General features: G+C 45.0%; 1 protein-coding gene across 1 annotated transcript in view; it reads left to right on the plus strand.

Annotated features, from left to right (window-relative positions):
• Nucleotides 1-20,909, plus strand: part of KLHL4 (kelch like family member 4) — a 56,877-nt gene that overhangs the window by 25,237 nt on the left and 10,731 nt on the right. The window contains 6 exon segments of the mRNA XM_066639987.1: nt 619-795; nt 3,828-3,964; nt 4,100-4,296; nt 13,629-13,841; nt 14,251-14,437; nt 18,573-18,797. Of these exon segments, the coding sequence (XP_066496084.1) occupies nt 619-795; nt 3,828-3,964; nt 4,100-4,296; nt 13,629-13,841; nt 14,251-14,437; nt 18,573-18,797 (1,136 nt within the window).

Raw genomic sequence — 20,909 nt, forward strand, 5'->3', positions numbered from 1 at the left:
AATCACTGAGGCCTTCTTAAAGTATAGGAACATGTTCTTCCTTACTATGGGGCTGCATTGTGGTTACACCAGAGCTGGAAAGTTGGATAGGACTGGGCCCATGGTTTCCTGAATTGGTGAATGTATTTTTTTTTAATCATTAAGGCCCAGTCCTACCCAACTTTCCAGCACTGATGCAACTGCAATGCAGCCCTGAGGTAAGGGAACAAATGTTCACTTACCTTGAGGAGGCCAGCATGACTACCTACACACCACAGGATGGTGGCACATCCTACCCCCAACACACAACCTGTTGGCACAATTGCATCAGCGCTGGAAATTAGGATACAGTTGGGCTCTAAATGTTCATGGCTTTCCTATTTGCCTTTTCCCTTCCACAGGAAATAATTTTGCATAAGAACACATTATCTGTTGAATGTAAAAGGCAAGAATGAAGTGCCATTTGGCAGAAATCCCAGCGTGTGGTTCAAAAAATACAAACAGTCCCCCCCCCCATATTAGTTCTAGGTGAATTTAATTAATTTGCTTTCCACATCTCTCAGACTCTTTGGACGCCTAGCAATTTTCACGGGCCAATTATCACAGAAGTGACCTCATTTTATCTTTGTTCTTCAACAGGCTATCTATAGGCAGCTGTTCCTCTCCTACAGGAGTGAACAACAATGGATCAGATGAATATTTTCACTCCACAAATCACGCAGAGAAGACATTCCGCAAGATGGAAAATTATCTCCAGCAGAAACAACTCTGTGATGTCCTTCTAATTGCAGGAGATCACAAGATCCCTGCTCACAGGTAAAAGATTTGACCACCATCATACCTCCTCTTTGTATCCCAGAAAAAAAGTCCTCATATTTTTTCTTTTGGAAACCAGGCACCAAAGATATGGGAAAGAATGGCCTTTCTGTTACACTGTAGAGTAGTAACAACTGTCACTGATGACTTAGACCAGTGGTTCTCAAACTGTGGGTCCAGGACCCCCCAGTTGATCATGATGCAATTTTTGATGGTTGATGAGACTGACAGGGCAGATTAGGGTATGTCTGTGGTTCTCACACATTCAGCACTGGGACCCACTTTTCAGAATGATAGGCCAACACACATTTTGCTTCCTTAAACGTTACACCAATTCCTGGGTATATTTGGGGTGCCGATTCCAAAAATGGCATCTGTTTTACCCTATCATGTCTAGTTTTGGAGACACCGCATAGCTTGTTTAGTGAATGGTTCAAGCAGGTACCTCATGAGGAAGCCTACACCATGGCTTCCTCATGAGGAAGCTGCTTGAACCATTCACTAATGAGGCTATACTATATCTCCAAATCTAGATGTGATAGGGTAAAACGGATGCCATTTTTTGAATCAGCACCCCCAAATTCATATCAAACTACCATAAAGCTTGGGAAAAACTTTTCTGACCCTCAATTTTGTAGGCCTGTGTAATCTATCAGGACCGACTGGAAGTGATATCATGACTGAAAGAGACATCATCAAACAGGAAAATTTTTAACAATCCTAGGTTGCAATCCTACCCGCACTTACCCAGGAGTAAGTCACATTTACTGTCATTGTTAGAAGCATATACAGAGTAGCTTGTTAAAAGTACAGGTCTGTAACATTTCCCAAATGCAGTCACATACCATGGCAGCATCAGGTCTAATATATTAAAAATAAAATATTGAAATGAACGGGGACCCACCTGAAATGGGCTTGCGACCCACAGTTTGAGAAACACTGGGCTATATGCATCAAGAGTTAAACAAGCTGCTACTGGGGGGGCACTGCTGCCCAATCACCATTCTAGCCACACCCTTTGGCATTATAAATCAGGCAGCAGCCTCCAGGGCCTCTAAAATGTTTGGGAACCACTGTCTTAGACCACCCCCATTAAAGATGGACGACAGTGACATTCTGCAACAGGAATAGCTGAATTCTGCAAGATGTATAAATTATTCAAATAAGCCAGTTTGCATGACTGAGAGTACAATTCAAAGCACTTGATCACCTGGTGCAAGTCCCTTGTGCCTTGTCTGTGACAACTCCAGAGTCGGGGAGGCTGGGACAAGAATCCGTGCTGACCTCCCCGCACCAGATCCAGGCCAGAGATGAGTGAGTTAGCGCCAGCCTAAGGAGGCTGGGCAGGTGGGGGGGGGTTAGGGAGGGTGGCAGGAGGGCAGAATGAGAGCATTTTTAGGCGGGGGGAGGGAGGGCTGGTGGGTGGACTGGGTCCAGCCTGGGCAACCTAGCCCATATCTTAACCCCACTTCCAAATAGCCTGGCTTTACACCAGGCTGCTTTGATCTGCACCAGATCTGAGTATTATTATTATTATTATTATTATTATTATTATTATTATTATTATTATTATTATTATTATTAATAATAATAATAATAATAATAATAATAATAATAATAACAACAGTATTTATATACCGCTTTTCAACTAAAAGTTCACAAAGCGGTTTACAGAGAAAAATCAAATAACTAAATGGCTCCCTGTCCCAAAAGGGCTCACAATCTAAAAAGATGCACAAAGAACACCAGCAGACAGCCACTAGAACAGACACTGCTGGGGGGAGGTGGGCCAGTTACTCTCCCCCTGCTAAAAAAAGGAGCACCCACTTTTTATTTTTCTCTTTTCCTTCATTTTGATTATAACCCTGTAATGCTGGTGCAGTGGCGTCCCTAGAGTTTGTGTCACCCGGTGTGAGAGGCCAGCACATCATGCTGTAATGGAAGTGCACAAGATCCCTCCAGGAGATGGGGTGTGGTGTCAACAGTGGCCCCTTGGTCTGGCAGGCAAACATAGGGTGGGCCAGTTACTCTCCCCCTGCTAAAAAAGGAGCACCCACTTGAAAAAGTGCCTCTTACCCAATTAGCAGAGGTTCAGTAGCCCCAATGAGTAGCCCCATTGAGGTGACTGCCGCACAACACAAGGTAAAGGGAAATAAATCCCTTTACTCTGAGTTGTGTGGCAGCTGCCTCCTACCCTGTGCTGGATACAGTGCAGGCCACTCAGCCTAGCTATTCCACTGCAGGATGAGATTGAGCTGCCCATTACTGATTTCTATTTTTTAAATATATAAAAATTGTGTTATTTTGCTATATGAGAAAGAAAAGAAAGAGTAGTGAAAATAAATCAGTAGTTAAGGTTCCTTCTTCATTGGGGCAATTATTGGGGCAATTACAGGGCAGTTTGTCACTTGGTCCTCCAACCATACTGAACAGGAAACAGTATGTAAAAGATGGGACAGAAGCTTCAGGAAATGGAGCAGAAGCTTCATGGGGCAGAAGCTTCAAACCTATAAATTAACATATATCAGGGGACCTCTGCTAACTGGAAGTAACTTGTGAGTAAAAATTATAGGTGATTTTGGGCACAGCAAACTACCATTACCAGATAATATCACTGTTTGGAACCACTACTTTAATCTTGTTTCTAGCTGATTGCAGGAAAGCAATACTTCAGCAGCACTGAAGAACCCTAGTCTGGAAGCAAACCAAGTGTGCCAAGCCATACCAATCTCCTGCTTTGAGGAAATATTTGCATTAAGTACTCAAAACAGAGCCATGCAGGACACGAGCCAATGACAGGAATTTCATTCCCCAGTAAAGTGAAGCAGCTCTCTAGGAGAATTAAATTACTTAATCATTTGCTTCTCTTGACTGCACACAAGCCTGACGTTTTAGTCAAAGGCAAAACAATGTTGTTCTGTGCCCACAACGCATCATTTTAAAAAGCAGGCAAAAACCCTCAACAAGGAAGGTGTGTGCTCCCCTCATGATGAGGAGCTGAAGTAGATGCTCACAAAAGATTCTGTTCACAGGTTGGTCCTCAGTGCAGTGTCTGACTATTTTGCTGCAATGTTTACCAATGATGTCCTTGAAGCTAAACAAGAGGAAATAAAAATGGAAGGTGTGGACCCTGATGCATTGAAAGCCCTGGTGCACTATGCCTACACAGGTAACTCCTTCATTCTATATTCACTGTATCAGAACAGCTAGTTCTGTGGTACCAGGTTGGACCTTAACGTGCTGTGCGCATGCATTTTTAAAATTTTTTTAATGAACAATTTTTTTTTTTAAATGAACTATGTAGGTGTCTTGGAGCTGAAGGAGGATACCATTGAGAGTTTGCTGGCTGCGGCCTGCCTTCTCCAGCTTTCGCAAGTCATTGAAGTCTGCTGCAACTTCCTCATGAAACAGCTTCATCCTTCCAACTGCTTGGGGATTCGATCTTTTGGAGATGCTCAGGGATGCACAGAACTCTTGCGAGTGGCGCATATGTACACCATGGTGAGAAGATGATAATGGGGGCGGGTGCCCATTTCGGTTCACCTACTTACTTCCACAGCTCCTCCTTCATCTTCCAGTCCCTGAACTGGAAAAGGAAGAAGGGGGACAGAGAAGAAGAGGAAATGTGGATGGGAGGAGAGCAATGAGCTGGAACATTGGAGAATGGGAGGAACAGAGGCTGACACATCATTGGGTATGGGGCAGTTTTCAGATACCCCTGCACATGTCACAAGGTCATGGGCTGGCCCTGGGGCCAATGATCATAGAGTTGGAAGGGACCTTCAAGGTCATCTATTCCAACCCCCTACTTGAAATGGGAAATCTTGGTGGATATCATCAAGATTAATATTAGTCCTTCCAATAATAATATCGTAATCACCCAACAAGGACAAAAAGCAGTTGCCGAGACCATTCTCCTGGGATAATGACTGCTTGTCCTGTGGAGAGGGAGCAAAAGGGATGGGTGAAGGAGGGCAGGCTGAAGCCATTGCGATGCCCCGGCCTGTGGGCCCTGGCCTCTGCCCCCTTAAGGGGTGGGGGCAGCCAGGAGGCAGGGCGGAGGCAGCAGTGCAAGCTCCAGGATCGGAAGTGGAGCGAGATCACTCCACTTTCACTTCTGAAACTGCGGGGAGCCTTGCAGAAGATCGCAAAGGGCTCCCCAAACCCATGAGAGGCTGCAGGAGGCTCAGGTAAGTATAACCAAGCCCCTGCAGCCCCCCTGAGCTGCCTTCCCCCTGCTGCCTCCCCCCTGCCCCGCAAGAACTTAGAGCGGCTCAAACTCTCCACGAGAGTTTGAAAACTGCTGTCCTATGCCCTTGGCCCAGGCTTGACATGGTCCCTTAGATCAACTCAGATTTATGCCAGCAAAGAGCTGGCACAGACCTGAGTAGCCCCATTGAGGAGCAGGGGGTAACAGGGTAGACAGTTATTTTTTTTACCTAGCACTGCCTTGTTCCTGGCTGGCCCACAGCATGCATTGGAACCTGCACCACTGCTGCTGTACGCTGTGGGTTGGCCCAAGATAGGATTGGGCCAACCCTAGTTTCTCGAAAATGACATCATAGCTCCAGCTTTCTGCTTTTTTTTCTTTCCTCAGTTGGATGGGCAGCAGAGGTCATTTCTGGACTGTTTCTGGCCTCTACCCCTTTCCTATTGGCCCTCCCCCTGGCACCAGATTTCTCCCCTCTTTTTCAAGGGTTGGCAGACTTGTGACATCATTGGGGCAATCATGTGATATCACCATGTCATGCCTCAGAAATCTCAGGTTTTTGGATGCATGCAACTTGGCAACCCTTCTTGGGGCTTAGCTGAGATTGTAAACCTGGGTTTTCTTGAGCCTACTTTTATTCTGAATGTGGGGTAGCAATCCAAATATAGCAGCTGCCCCCTACAGTGTGACATGACTCAGTGTGATATATCACCCTCAGGATTCTTACTAGCTCAGTGGTTCCCAAATGGGTGGGATGCAACCCACCAGGGGAACCAGAAGAGGGGTTCTGGTTTAACAAGGGGCTGCCAAGTTTTATATAGATGAAGGCAGTGGTTCCCAAACTGTTAATCGCAGATGCCCAGGGAGCTGCAGAAACCAGCCCGGGAATCCTAGCAGGAAACTTGCTGCCCTATACAATGTATAGGATTGTAGCCCTAATGGGGAGTTGTGGCCAATGGCCTCTTAGGTGAAGGGAGTCGCCAGTCAAAAACATTTGGGAACCACTAGCTTAGGGCCTCACCAAGCCTAAATCCTACCCTGAGTGTAGGCCAGACCCATGTTCTGGCACTGTCCCTCTTATAAATGGAAATACAGGTGGAGCCTATTTATCCACGTTAGTTCCATTCCATGACTCGGATTAACAAAAAACATGTTCTGCTAAATTCCATAGAGTTACGCAAATACACTGCAGCCTGACACTTCCGGATGGAAGGGAACTAAGGCAGCTGTTATCAGTTCCCTCCCCTCCACTCCATACTCAGCCTTCCCCATTGCCAGCTGCCCAGTTTCTTTTACATGGGATGCTGATCTTTTAAGAGTCCAGCCCTTTGCGTTTCTACTCAGAAATAAGCCCCATTGTAGTGAATGGGGCTTACTCCCAGGAAAGTGAGGAGACGATTGTAGGTTAAATCTCATGCTTTGCTTGGTGGGAAGGCTTGCTTGAGTCCTAGATAGCCTGCACCATGGGGGGGGGGGGAATTGCTTGTGTGATTGACTGCACCATCTCAATGGGGGGGGGAATTTGGGAAAGAGTTCCTGGTTTTTTTTAAGCAATCCCTTCTGTTGCTACCACACCTGCCCCTGTGTGTGTGTGTGTGTGAGAGAGAGAGAGAGAGCGAGAGAGAGAGAGAGAGAGAGCGAGAGCGAGCGAGCGAGCGAGCTCCACCTTGCTGCACGTGTTCTGGCTACAGAGATTTTCCCCTTTCCCCCTTCCCCTCTTTGCTGGCTCAGGGGCTCTAGGACTGTTACTGTTCCTTTGCAAGGGGAACCTCTTCCAGGGCTATTTCCCTGCCTGGGCGAGGCAGAGCTTTTTTGCAGTGTTTTGGGCTGCCTGGAAATGGATCTAGATGCCAGCGAAGGGCAAAGGAGGCAAAGGTGTGTGTGACTTTTGGTTCCCCCACCCCATTCCCGTTGGGACAAATCCACAGATAAAAAATCCGTGGATAAATAGGCTGCACCTGTACTGCGCAGGAGAGCCATCTGCCTGACTCCATTTAATTTGAAGAGTTTCAAATCTGTGAATAAGCTAATTGATTAGTTGCAGCGATTCAGACATTCATGCTTCCTCCTCTTCTTGTCATCTTTTCAAAGGGCACAGCTACGACTTTTTCTGTGTCAAGACAATAGAGCAAACAATTCCCTTTTCAATCCTTTTCAAACATCAGTAATGCAGCAGCCAAAAGAAAAAGGGCACACATTTGTTTCAACTGGATTTTAGATATCTTTGGTGGCAAGGAAATTGCAGCAGTGCTTTCAGAATGGGAACAAAATAGGAAGGACAGGGGTTGGGGGAAAACAGTAAAATACAATGAGAAAAAGAATATTCCGAGGACCATTTAAGAGCCTACATGGATCTGTCTTGGATACTAATCCCTTGCAGAGGAAATAATAATTTTGCTGTCAGATGAGGAGAGAGAGAGCTTGCTGTGAAGCTAAATCAAGGTATAAATATTTCAGAGGAGAAGGCCTAATAGAGCCACTTGTGTCTCTTCAAATGCATAAAAAGGCACAATTACTAGGACTAGACATGAAAGGAAACCCTTATGAGGATGTGCATGACTGAGCTAGTTTAAAAAACAAGATGCCATCTGGATTATTCAAGCTTTGGGAAACTCAAGGAAAGAATTGTGATGATGTCAACACAGCCAAACTAGGTCCAGGAAGGATCTAGGCTGCACAGAACATCATCATGTCATTTTAATCCAAAGCCAGGTTTTCATTAGTAACTGATACAAAAATTCTTTTGGAACTAGTTCCAGTGAAATCCAAAGATGCTCAAGAAATTTAAGGGGGAGGGACAAAACAGAATGACTTTAGAGAGTGGGTGAGAAATTCTGCAAAATTTTAAGGTGTAGCTAATCAGAGGCCTGCCTCCAAAGGTATGCTTGGGCATCTTTCTTTAGGAAAGATGCAGCCAAACTGGAATGGGTTCACAGAAGAGCGACAAGGATGATCAGGGGGTTGGAGAACAAGCTCTACAACAAAAGGTTGTATATTTAGCCTGGAGAAGAATAGGCTGAGTGGGGACAAGATACTGCTATTCAAATACCTGAAGGGCTGTTGTGGAAAAAGGAACAAATTTGTTCTCAGCTGCCTCTGAGAGTAGAATTAGATCCAATGACTACAAACTGCAAGAGAAGAGATTCAGATTGGACATCAGGAAGATGTTCTTGATGGTCAGGATGGTTTAGCATTGGAACAGACTGCTGAGAGAGGTGATAAATTCTCTCTCACTGGAGATCTTCAAGCAGAGGCTTGACAAGCAGCTGCTGGAGATAATCTAGGCAGATTTCCGGCTATAGACGGGGGTTGGACTAGATCAGGGGTGCCCAAACCCCAGCCCCGGGGCCACTTGCGGCCCTCGGGGACTCCCAATCAGGCCCGCTCGGAGTGCCCCGTCTCCAGTGAGTCTCTGGCCCTCTGGAGACTTGCTGGAGCCTGTGCTGGCCCAATGCAACCACTCTCAGTGTGAGGGTGACTGTTTGCCCTCTCATGTGAGCTGTGGGACGAGGGCTCTCTCCACTGCTTGCTGTTTCACATTTGTGATACTGCAGCAGCAGCAAAGGAAAGGCCAGCCTTGCTTTGTGTGAGGCCTTTTATAGGCCTTGAGCTATTGAAAGACCGTCATTCATTTATATAAGTTCCATCTCCAATATATTAGTTTATGTACATTTATTCAAATTTTAGATGTAAATTAATTCTTTTTTCCCCCGGCCCCCCGACATAGTGTCAGAGAGATGATGTGGCCCTCCTGCCAAAATGTTTGGACGCCCCTGGACTAGATGATCTTGCGGGTACCTTCCAACCCTATGATTCTATGCCCAGTTGAAATTTGGCCTTCTTTTTTAAGTCACAGATCCTTATGCCCATACCACAAACAATCAAAGTCTCCTAGGTATTTATCTCTCAAAAGAGAGAAGGCAAAAATTCCTTTGGATGTGCCCAAACACATATTTGGATTCAAACCAAGGTCTGGATACACCCCAGTGTTTGATGGTAGAGGCTAGAGCAGTGCCAGATGTGCTTAGACATGCTCTCCTTGCAGAGGTGGAAGTGCTAGACCCCCTGCCAGTGGTTAGCTCCATTTTATCACCATTTCTCCCTGAAATACCCCATGAATATATGTATTCATACATTATGACATATTCCCAGGGCACTCCAGGACCACTGGGATTGTTCCAGAGGAGATGCCATCCAGAGAGGCACCACATTACATACCATAGATACTATAGTACATGAAATTTTTGCCAAGTAATCAAGCTCCAATTATCACTTCGACTTATCTACAGGTCAATCAGAGGGCAGAGCCTTTCAACTCTGAACAGTTTCTTCTCAGCTGAGCTTTTTGCTCAGCTCAGGCAGGCACCTCTTAGTGCCTCTTAGTGACTTTCCAGGGACATTCCAGCCAAAGTTAACCTTTTATTCTCCTTCCTTCTGCTGCAGCCTGGTTCTGCTTAGCAAATGCTTGCAAAGCAGGTCTGTTTTTTGAAACACCAGGATGGGACCCTCCTTCCCAGGCTACAATTCAGTGCACTATTACTTAAGAATAACACCCATGGAAAGCAGTGGGTCTACTTCTGAGTAAAAACGGTTACAAATATCTCATCTGCAAATCAGAATTGCAATTCTGCAAATCAGAATTGCAATTCTGCAAATCAGAATTGAATTGCACACTCTCAGTTATGTGTTATGGGTTGTATGTTGTATGTAGAGCTTAACACACCAGATACCTTAAAGGTGTTTTTGATTCATGGTTCTCATGTCCACCTTAAAGGTGGATTTGATTCATGGATCTCCTAGAGTGGTTCCCAATCTTTTTCACTTGCATATCCCTTGGCAGCCCATTTCCATAAATTGTACCCTTCATATTAGCAAAATGTTTGTAATTTTCCTGCTTGATGATGTCACTTCCGGTCATGACATCACCTCTAGTGGGTCCTGACAGAGTCTCATTCTAAAAAGTGGGTTCCGGTGCTGAAAGTGCGAGAACCACTGCTGTAGAGATTAGAATCTCTCTGGCAGGGAGACCAGAGTTTAGATACAAGCCTTCATCTCCTCCATATGAAAGCCCAGACTTCATGTATTCATCACATATTTTCTCTTTTCATCTGTCTGAAGAACAGAAGACTCTGCTGTTCTTCTGTTCACTGTTTTGCACCAGAAGTGTGCTGAGAAATTCTGGGTGATTGATCACTTTTCATATTATGTTTCAGCTTTTTTACTGTGATGGTTTTCAATCACTGGTTCAGAGATGAATTGATGACCCAAAACTAGCTATTGGTGGGGCTTTCAATGCCAACTAGCTACCTCCCTTCCTGCCTTGCTGGTCTTGCAAGGCATTCCTGCCTTGCAAGGCATTCTGGGGCACGGCCTGCCTTTTTCTGCCATTATTTCACTCTTTTTCAATTACCCCTAAAGGTCCTGTTGTGTGTCCCTGGGAGTACGTGACTACCAGGTTGGGAACCACTGTTTTACTGGTATGTCGTTTACAGTGCACTTACTCTGATAGTGTTTACAAAAAGGTGGTGAAGACCAGAATTTAAAAAAGAATAAAAATGTATCTTATGATCTTTTACTATGTTTTTAATAAATTAGAGACTACGGTTCTTAGGTAACAATTAGTGGTAGGTTATTTTTCAGGATCTGGCCTCCGGTAAAATCAGACAAAACTATAGTCAGACACACCCCTAAGTTTAACCCCTGACTTATCCAAGGGTCATAGAAAATTCCATGATTGTTGGCTCAAAACCTGCCCTTGACTTATCTGTGGGGTCGACTTATAGGCAGGTTTCTATGGTAGTTTTAAACTGTTTTATAGCATATACAGGGGTGGCCCTTGTTATCCGCAGGGGTTCTGTTCCTGGAACCTCTGTGGATACCAAAAGCCATGAATGTTTGAATCTGCCAATTTGGGCCACCTGGACTGGAATGGAATGGACCTGAACATGACTGGAATGGTAACATCTGGAGCCCTTCTGAAGCCTGTGCAGAGGCCTCACACAGACACACTTCAATGGGGTCTAGCCACGAGTTTGGAACCCACAGATGATGAAATTTGTGAGTTCTAAACCCACTAATGTGGAGGGTGTATATTTCCTATCTGACCAAACTGAGCATGAATGGTGTCTTATGGCGTAAAAAAAGAAAAGTCAAAATACAATGAAAACTATCAACACATAATGAATAAACAATCCATAAAATAAAAATCAAAGCTACCAGAAAGTGCCAAAACAATCAAAATCACAGAGAACAGAAGAACATAGGGGTAAAGAGTCTTCGTAACTCAGCAACAGACAGCTGGATGAGATATTAACGAGCCCCGGAGTCCACACAGTAGAGCTTCCTATGCTTTTACCTTTGCTATTATTGATGTAGACTATTAACAGTTTCCTGCCTGGTAATCTTGCTTCCACAGATGAAATAGTTTCCCATCAACAGCTTGTGCTATTTTTGAAGCTCCTAACAACTGTCCACTCTTCCATTTTTTTTTCTAACCATCACAAAGAAAAGGAAGTGTAGTGTAATTATCACTCCCAAGAAATCTGCTTTTTCTGTGTTTTTTTGAAAAACAAAAGACCAAAACACTCATCCTTTAAAAAAACACAAAAAACTCATTCAGAATGTAGAGATGCTTGCAAAAAATAATAGTGCCATGAAGAAGATCAGCTGTTGCCAGCAAGTATCTAAGGGCCATATGCTATGCAACTTTCCAGCACTGATGTAGCTGTGCCAATGGGAGTGCTGCTGTATTCTGCTGTGGGGGGACAGTCATGGAGACCTCCTCAAGGTGCAGGAACATTTGTTCACTTACCTTGGGGCTGCATTGGCACTGCAAAGTTGATTAGGACTGGGCCCTAAGGCTGCAGTTCTGTGCATCCTTTGCCTAGGAGTAAGCCTCATTGAACATAATAGAACTTACTTTGCTATTTTGTACTTTGAGTACACATGAATTAAGATTGTTTTGAGGATTACTTAGTTTTTAACCACCATTATAAAAAAACAAACCACCAGAGAAAATATAGTAACAGTATGACAAGATTTAGGTAGTCAAAAACCTTTTATAAATGTTGATGTTGGTGTTCTGTGTTTGCTTCCAGAAATTCGTAGCAACAATATACAATAAATGCTCCTGTACACCAGGGATGTGCAGGAGTCACAGTGCCAAGTCTCGAGTTGAGTCCCAAGTCTCCCCCTCCTTGATTCGAGTCGCCCATGAGTCATAACAAGCGGCTGCTGCAAGTCGTTCAGAGCCATTTTTAGAGCCATTTCGACTCAAGACCAAGACTTTTGGAGAAACAAGTCGAGTTGTGAAGGGGTGAAAAAAAAGTGCAAACAAGCAAACCCACACACACATCAGTTGCAAGCATACACAAAAGCAAGCCTGGATTTGAGTCTGCTTGAGTCTTTTCACTTTTAGGGGAAAACCGCCGAGTCAGTGCTCAAGTTTTCAACACGTGTGACTCAAGTCCATACAAATTGCAAAAAACATGTGTTTTCATGACTCAAGAACAAGCCATCCGAGTCATGGCCCATCCCTGTTTTACGCTCTCTTCCATCCCAATGTCACTTAGCTTAGAGAGATTTGCAGCCCAATCCTATGGTGCCCAGCACCCATAGGAACAGTGGTGTCAAAATGGCTGCTGCTGTAGCCTATGGGAAACAAGGCAGCTGCTGGAATCTCCTTGGGGTAAGGGAGCATTTGCTCTCTTACCCCGGGTAAAGGTACCATGGTCGAAATGGGTCTCCTCGGCTCTTTACCAACTGGTGTAGCTAGAGGGGGGCACTAAGTTTTGCAGGGAGTCTCTCTGCAGCATGCAAGCGGCTCCTCCTCTCCCCTTTGGAGCCATGTGGGGGGGGAACAGAGGTGAATGGCTCCCAAGGGGAGGGGGAGGAGCCCTGCAAAACTCCCTGCAAAACACTGCCCCCCCAGCTAAGCCAGTGTCTGCACCTGCTATTGAACTCACTCTATGCTGGGTGCCGGAAATGTGCTTAATGGCACATTTGCAACATCCAGAGCCAGCAATACACACATACCACCAGCACAGAAGAAGATATGCCTGGGACCTTGAGCTACTTATCAAGCATTACAAATCAGGGCTCGCCCAAGACCTCCCAAAACCAGAGGCAGCATGCCAAATGTTGCCTGCCCTTACTTGGTAATATGCCAGCCTCTCATTTCATAAATTGGAAAAGGAAGTATGGGTGGGAAATGAGTACACTTCCTCTTTTCCTCTACCCTCCTCTGCCTTCTCAAACCCAGGGAATGAGAGCAAGAGGAGGAGTGGTGAAAGTAAGCAGGTTTATGGAAGTATCCCTGTCCAGATGCAGCCCGAGTCAACCATCTTAGTTGACCTCATAGATGGACTGGCCATGCTACTAACCCATTCTTTATTTTCAGAGTGTCTTTCCTATTCAACTTGTCTGCAAAGGAAATGCTGGATATTGCAAAAGATTCTAGGGATGGGCAAATGTTCTATGACACATGCACCATCGTCTCAGTGAACTAGACTAGTGAACCTAGTACAATAAATCAGCTGCATGTAGCAGGTAAAGAATCATAAGTATGTGCATGTCATCTTTCCAGTGGAGTCATCCTTCCTTCCTTCCTTCCTTCCTTCCTTAGGACCACTTCACCGAAGTAATAAAGAATCAGGAATTTCTTTTGCTGCCTGCCAGTGAAATTGCTAAACTCTTATCCAATGATGACATCAATGTTCCAGATGAAGAGTCCATCTTCAAGGCTTTAATGATGTGGGTCAAGCATGACTTGCAAAACAGGCAGCGAGAACTTGGAATGCTCCTCTCCTACATAAGATTGCCCCTTCTATCGCCACAGGTGGGTCAGGACAATGCGTGATTGAGACATGATGCACTGTGGGTACTGTGAGGCAAGGTTGGCCTTGGAAGGGTTTGGTTAAAGAAGCAGATTCTTAAGGAAGGGTTTTAAGGCATAGAGATAAGACTAGAGAGCACACACTGCCTGCATTTCTAGTGTGAAATTGAAAACTGCATTTGCCTGTGGTCCCCATTCAAATAAGGAGCATCATTGCTTGCACTGGTGATTAATTCAATTTAATGCTGGAAGTACCAATAAGTGAGACTGAAGGAGCAGATAAGAGGAGCAGAATGTGTTAAGGAGTCACTAGGAAGACTTGTGGGGTGGAAGTGGAGAAGGGTTAACAAACATAGCAGTAGTTTTCTGATCGGTCCAATATGAACAGCAAGATTCCCTTTCCATGTCTCAGTTACTAGCTGATCTAGAAAATAGCCCCATGTTTACGGATGACCTTGAGTGCCAGAAACTTCTAATGGAAGCTATGAAGTATCATCTGTTACCAGAGAGGAGGTCAATGATGCAGAGCCCTCGTACCAAGCCAAGGAAGTCTACTGTTGGCTCTCTTTATGCTGTGGGGGGCATGGATGCCACCAAAGGTGAGTTCACAAAGTGGGCTTTTGTCTAAAAATGCTGATGCTACGATAAATGAGTTGGCCTTTAAGGTGTCACAGACCTTTTTCGTTGCTGAAGCCTAACAACATATTTCATCCAGTGTGTAAATTCTTAAAAAAAAAAAACAACAACAAACAAACAAAAAGACTTTGCTTTTTATTGTTTGTCAATGGGCCAGCTAGGACTATACCATCTAACTGACCTATGCACTGTGCGATCAGAGGAGAAGGTGCACACATTTCTCCTTCCCTCGGTGTTACTTTCAGCTCTGCATACTCACACAATTAGTACATCCATTCCATTCCTCACAGAAGAATGTGGGGCAGAGTGATGTGCCCTCACTTGTAATCGTGCAGTGAACAGGCTGATTGATTGGATGGTATTGTTCAAATGGCTTCATGCCGTTAAATAACAAGGCATACAGTGGACTCTTGGTATCCATGGGGGATCTGTTCCAGGACCATCCCCCTGTCCACCCTCCTCTGTTGACTAGTGTTAACCCTTTTCCCCCTAAAACTTTGTGTGTGTGTTTCCTGCATCATGTCTTGCTTAGGTGGTTTTAACTAGGAATTGGATGGGGTCATGGATAGGTCTAGAACCTCCATGTTCAGAAGCAATAAGCCACAGAATAGTGTTTACTGGGACACTGCTTGCAACAATGGAAGAGGTCTATTGTCTGTATAGTCTGCTTGGAAGCCTCCTGTTTGGCCCAGTGGGGAGCAGAATGCTGGCTAGCTGGGCCTCTAATTGACACAGCAAGGCTCTTCATATATTTTTATTTCTAACTTGACCCTCAGCCGTTGCTGCAACCCTCTTCCTGTTACCTGCACCTCTTGTTCTCACCTAACTATGCTCCTGCTTGCCTTTCACCAGTTATGTTTTGTCCTGTGTCTTCTGAAGCACTGGAGACAAGGCTACATTTTGTTCCCCACTCTGGTAAAGACAACCAGAGTAATGCATTCCTATCAGCCAAAACATATTTTGTCCCATCTGATATAAAATGATACCAGTTTATTATTATTTTTTAACAGCAGGTGATAAATGTGCCTTCTCTCCCTGCAAAGCTTCAACCTCAGTCCGTACTGTGTACTACCCCAGAAAAAAAAAGAAATTATTCAAAGAGGTAGTAGCATTACTTGCTCTGGCAAAAATAGCAGGTGAAACTGGATGTTGGAACTGATTTCAAACACAGTGTCTTGCCACCTTTTTGCAGCACAGGGGAAATATTAAACACGGATTCATATGTGCTTGCTCACACTGCTTTGAGGTTAAGAAGCACAGCATGCTCTGACCTCAACATGGAAAAAGAACACATATTGGGTAGTACCAGGGCCTCTGAGAGGAATTTTATCAGGGGGTACAAAGTTTCTTTTGGGCCCTTTTGCAAAGGGGGAGATGAAACACAGCGGGGAAGGGTGGTGACAGGTGAGCAGAATGGGAGGGAGGGGTGAAGCAGGGTGAGGGGAGGGTAGAGATAGCCAGAAATGTCTTTGGAGCCCAGGTCTACCTACCCATGTGGCATCAGTAGTGTTCCCAGCATCCCGTATGGGCAACATAGGACGTAGGAAAATATCAGATCCCAGTAAATTTCTGGGCCCCCTCCATTGGGCTCCTGGGCCCCCCTTTTGACTCTGGGCCCAGGTACAAATTACCCCCTTTACCCCCCTCTCCTAGGCCTTGAGGGCCACCTTCTGGAACTGTGGGCCCAGCACAATAAATGTTTCCAATAGGGCCCTGCAGCTCCTAAAGGCAGCCATGCCCATGGTGAAATCATCACATTCCTTACTGCAGAAAATGTGACTTCTTAAAGACCAATGGTACAGCAGGGTAATGTGCATGTGTGTGAACTTTTGTTAATGCTATGTTTTTATCTCTTTGGGGAGGCACATGTCCAGATTTAACAGAGCGCTAGAGGATGGGAGGGGTGAAAAGGGGGATAGTCAATCTACTATGTCCCCCCAAAATGCTGTATCTACTACAGTGTGAAAACAGCATGGTGTTTCCACATATGACTATAAGCGGAAAAGCACCACTGGGTGACGCTGCAAGGATCGTGTCCAGAAGTACTCCAGCATTTCTCAATGTTTGCCCCCCGCTATACCACTTCACATGGTCCAACTTATTGGAAGTACCACTGGAAGTAACTGACACTGGTGGCATCACCAGTTACTTTCACATTGCGAGGTGAGACGCAACATGACAAACACTGCTAAGAGACTCAAGGCTGCTTGTCACATTGTATTGCTGGTCTTGCTGCCAGGTGATGGGGGTCTGGGGGTCCCACACGTATCACCAGATACCACCTAAAGTACCACCAGTTTATGTGAGTACTACTGGTTGAGAAACACTGCTCTAGTTCCAGAGGAATGTACACCCGTGAAACTTGCTAAAATATTTTACTCACAAACTCTTACGAAAGGGGGACCAGGAAATAGATTCTGCTTTTTATTCAGACAGATGGACCTGAAGGAAATTGTTTGAGTCAAGCAGGGCAATTCACAGGTGATTTCTGCCTACCTGCATTATTGACCAGAGGCTAAAAGCAGCTCTTTCACAGGCACCTGCAGCCCCCAAATGATTCACTGAAGTGACTCACTGGGAGTCACGGCTTTTTAAAAAGTGCCAGATTTGAGAAGCACCAACTTGAGCACCTAATAATAAATGCTGCTAGAAGGAAAGCTTGACAAAGCATTAACAAAAACCCACACATAGAGAAATGTCTTTTACTGAGGCAGGGCCAATCCTATCCAACATTCCAGTGCTGATGCAGCCATGATGATGGGATGTGTGCTGCATCTTGGTGGTGATGGGACACTTACAGAGACCCTCTCAAGGTAAGGGAACATTTGTTCCCTTATTTCAGGACTGCATCGGTGCTGGAAAGTTGGATAGGAATGGGCCTGCAGGCTCTTGTTCCATCAAGTTCAGCACAGTATTGTCTATATTGACTCTACAGGTCTCCAGACAGGTCACATTCAGAGATGCTGGTATTTGTGTCTGGGGCCTTTATATATGCAAAGCAGGTGCTCCATCTCTGAGCCATAACCCCTGCCCCAAAATGGTCTATGAAGGGCCATATTTCCCCGTTTATGTTGCAGATACAGTAGGCCCTTCTTATCCATGGGCTTAGCATCTGCAGATCTGAGTATCCACAGATATGAAGCCCACAAATGGAGGGCCATAGAAGACCTCCTGGTCATGACTGAACATCACTTTACAGCTTAGAACGCCTCCCAGATGCAACCGAAGTCACCAGTGTGAACTGGAATTCACTTCCGGTCATGTCTTGGACGTTTCTGAGGTTCATACGCAACCTCTGGAGGGCCAGGTGTGACCCCAGGTAAGATTACTGTGGCACTGCGCTGCCTCTCCAGAAGATTTAATTATCTGTGGAATTTGGTATCCATGGGGGGTCCTGTGGTACCCCCACAAGTACCAAAGACCCACTGTATGCAACTTGCCCAAGGGAACAAAAAGGTGACCAGAGTCACCTGTTGATTCATCTTTTAGAAATGACAGGATACAAGTATTGTGTATTCCCCATTCCAAGTTAAATCCATTTTCCCATGCCAACTGTATTCATACTCTATTAATGCCCATTGGTAAGCATCAACATGCCATTCCTCCCTCATCCTTCGACTTCCCAAGCTATTGATCAAGTTCTATACTCAAAGTGATCAGAGCCTCTAAAAGACTCCTCTACTACAAGTGGCAAGCACTCTTAGAATGAGGCATCCCCCCTTCATTCTCACAAGGGAGAGAATGCATCTCCTAAGATGGTGTTTGCTGCAATATAGACAGGAATCATATATAAAAAAAGAAGGAAAATGTACTTGCTTCTCCAAAATCATTAATCTCATAAAACTCATTTGATTGACTTTGGGTGCAGTCCTAACCCCTTATGTCAGCGCTTTCCTGCACTGGCATAGCAGAGCCAATGGGACATGTGCTGCATCCTGCAGTTGGGTGTCACTCATGGAGGCCTCCTCCTCCGCCTGGAAAGCACTGACATAAGGGGTTAGGATTGAGCCTTAAAATTTCTTTAATTGGGGACAGCCCTAGAAATTTGACATCTTCCCTTAGGTGCATCATCAGTTTTAATATTCATATTTTCAACAGGAACTACGACCATTGAGAAGTATGACCTGAGGACAAACAGCTGGATTCAAATTGGAACCATGAATGGGAGGCGGCTACAGTTTGGTGTCGCTGTGATTGACAACAAACTCTACATTGTGGGTGGAAGAGATGGCCTGAAAACATCCAACACGGTTGAATGTTTCAATCCTGTGTCCAAAGCCTGGACTGTGATGCCTCCTATGTCAACTCACAGGCATGGTTTAGGTAAGTATTTGCAGAGCATTTTCAAAAGACCCGTCTACTCAACCTGAGAGTGGCAGGTTATTGCACACAAACATAGCAGCAGCGTGTTTGGGGCCACTCACAGAATGATGGTTCGCACATTCATCAGCAGCATCACTTGCACGTTGACTGGGCCATCACAGATGAAACATCAAAGGAAGAACTTTCACATCATGGCCCCAAAACATCAGTTTAACCCAACCTGACTTGTACCATGTAATTTATGATAAAGCTAACAAATAAAGGGGTTTCCTTTATATATAAGATTTCCTACCTCAGTCCATATTGACAAACTCCCTCCTTAGTTTTCAAAAATAAGCTAAAACCGCCATATTCCTTCTGGATATAAGTTCTTCATTTTCTGTTACATTTGTGTATACATTTCAAGACTTTACATTTTAAATAGTAGTATTGAATTCTTTGAATGCTATGATAATTACCTGCCTTGGGGATACATTGGATAGCTGTGTGTGTTTGAGGATGGGAACAATATTACTTAAACAAATACTAGTTTTTTAAAAAAAAAAATGCCTCACAGCCCAATCCTGAGCTGCCTGGGGCACCCAGGCTCAGCGGCATCGAGGAGGGCTGCTGCAGGAAGTGCCTCGGGAGAAGGGGATGTTCGTCCCCTTCCCCCAAGTAAGGTAAGCAGCCCCGCAATGGCACTTGTGTAGGGCACGCAGCCCTACACGAGCGCCCTGGATCCTGCAGAGCAGAGCTCTGCAGATCCTCCTCCCTCCCTCCCCCCGGCATGCCTCCCTCCGCCCTCTCTCCGCCCCCACTGGCCTCCTCCCTCCCGTAACGCCTCCTCCCCACCCCCGCCTACTATTCCGCAGCTTGGCGGTCCTGGAGACTGCCGAACCATGGGAGCTGGGCGACTGCCCGGCGCCAGCCCAGCAGGAGCCTGGTGGTGAGCCCCTTACGGCACGGCACATTTGTGACTGTGCTCGGTGGCACAGAGCTGTGCCACCGAGCACAGGATTGGGCTCTCATTTATCACTGGGCAAAAAGGCACCTTTTAAAGTGGTGTCTTCTTAACTTTAATGGGGGAGAGCAACTGTCCTTCACCCCATCATGGCATCTTTTCCTGTTGATGGTGTCTGTTGGCTGTTGAAGGTTCTTCTGCATTTTTTAAGAGTGTGAACCCTTTGGGGTCAGGGAACCCATGACCCATGATTTACTTATTTCTATAAACCACTTTATGAACTCCAGCTCCAGCCTATTTATACACGGATTTTTTATACACGGATTTGACTCAACACAAATGGCCCCTGCAAATGAGAAGGAATGTGCTGATCCCTGGAGAAGGGGAAAAATGCATCCCTTTAAAATCAGTTAAAAAAAACTGAAAAGTCCTTTAACAATAGCCTCCTTAATGAGAGAGAGAGAGAGAGAGAGAGAGAGAGAGAGAGAGAGAGGGCAGCTGGCTGACAATCAATCCTTCTCTCTCCAGCAGAGCCCTTCCTTCCCCCCTGAGCAGGTAGAAAGAAGATACTTTGCATTGGTGAAGGGAGGGGTCGGAGTGAAGCCTTTCTAAGCACTTTGAGAGAGACTGATTGTTGGATAGAGTCTTAATGACTCTATCTTAACATCACAAAGGTCAGCAAGGCTGTTTTTAAATCACGCCAGCAAAGAAACTTTGTTTTTTAAATTGATTTGCTATAGTGCAGTTTTTTGCCATCCCCATGAGTGCTTGGAACAGAACCCACATGAATAATGAGGCTTAACTTGTACTTTTGTTGAAAAGCAGTATATAAATATTATTATTATTATGTATTTTCACACAGATGTTTTTGACTAGATTTTGTATATATCCACCTATTGAGTCCTTCCCAAGGGTCTAGAATAGGCAGCTAATTTTTGTTTTCATGTTGTTGCTTTACAAATATCATCACTGTATGTACACTGTTCCTAGTAAGGTTCATAATTGACAGATGAACCTTACTGACTGTTCATAATTGACAGATGGTGCTTGTGCTCATTCCAATGGTGTTCAAGTGCTTTTCCAGGTGTTTTGGGATTATTATTATTATTATTATTATTATTATTATTATTATTATTGTAATAAAAATATTTATTACTTTCCCCCCACCT

This window comes from Tiliqua scincoides, chromosome 12 (genome assembly GCF_035046505.1).
Source record: "Tiliqua scincoides isolate rTilSci1 chromosome 12, rTilSci1.hap2, whole genome shotgun sequence".
Lineage (NCBI taxonomy): Eukaryota > Metazoa > Chordata > Lepidosauria > Squamata > Scincidae > Tiliqua > Tiliqua scincoides.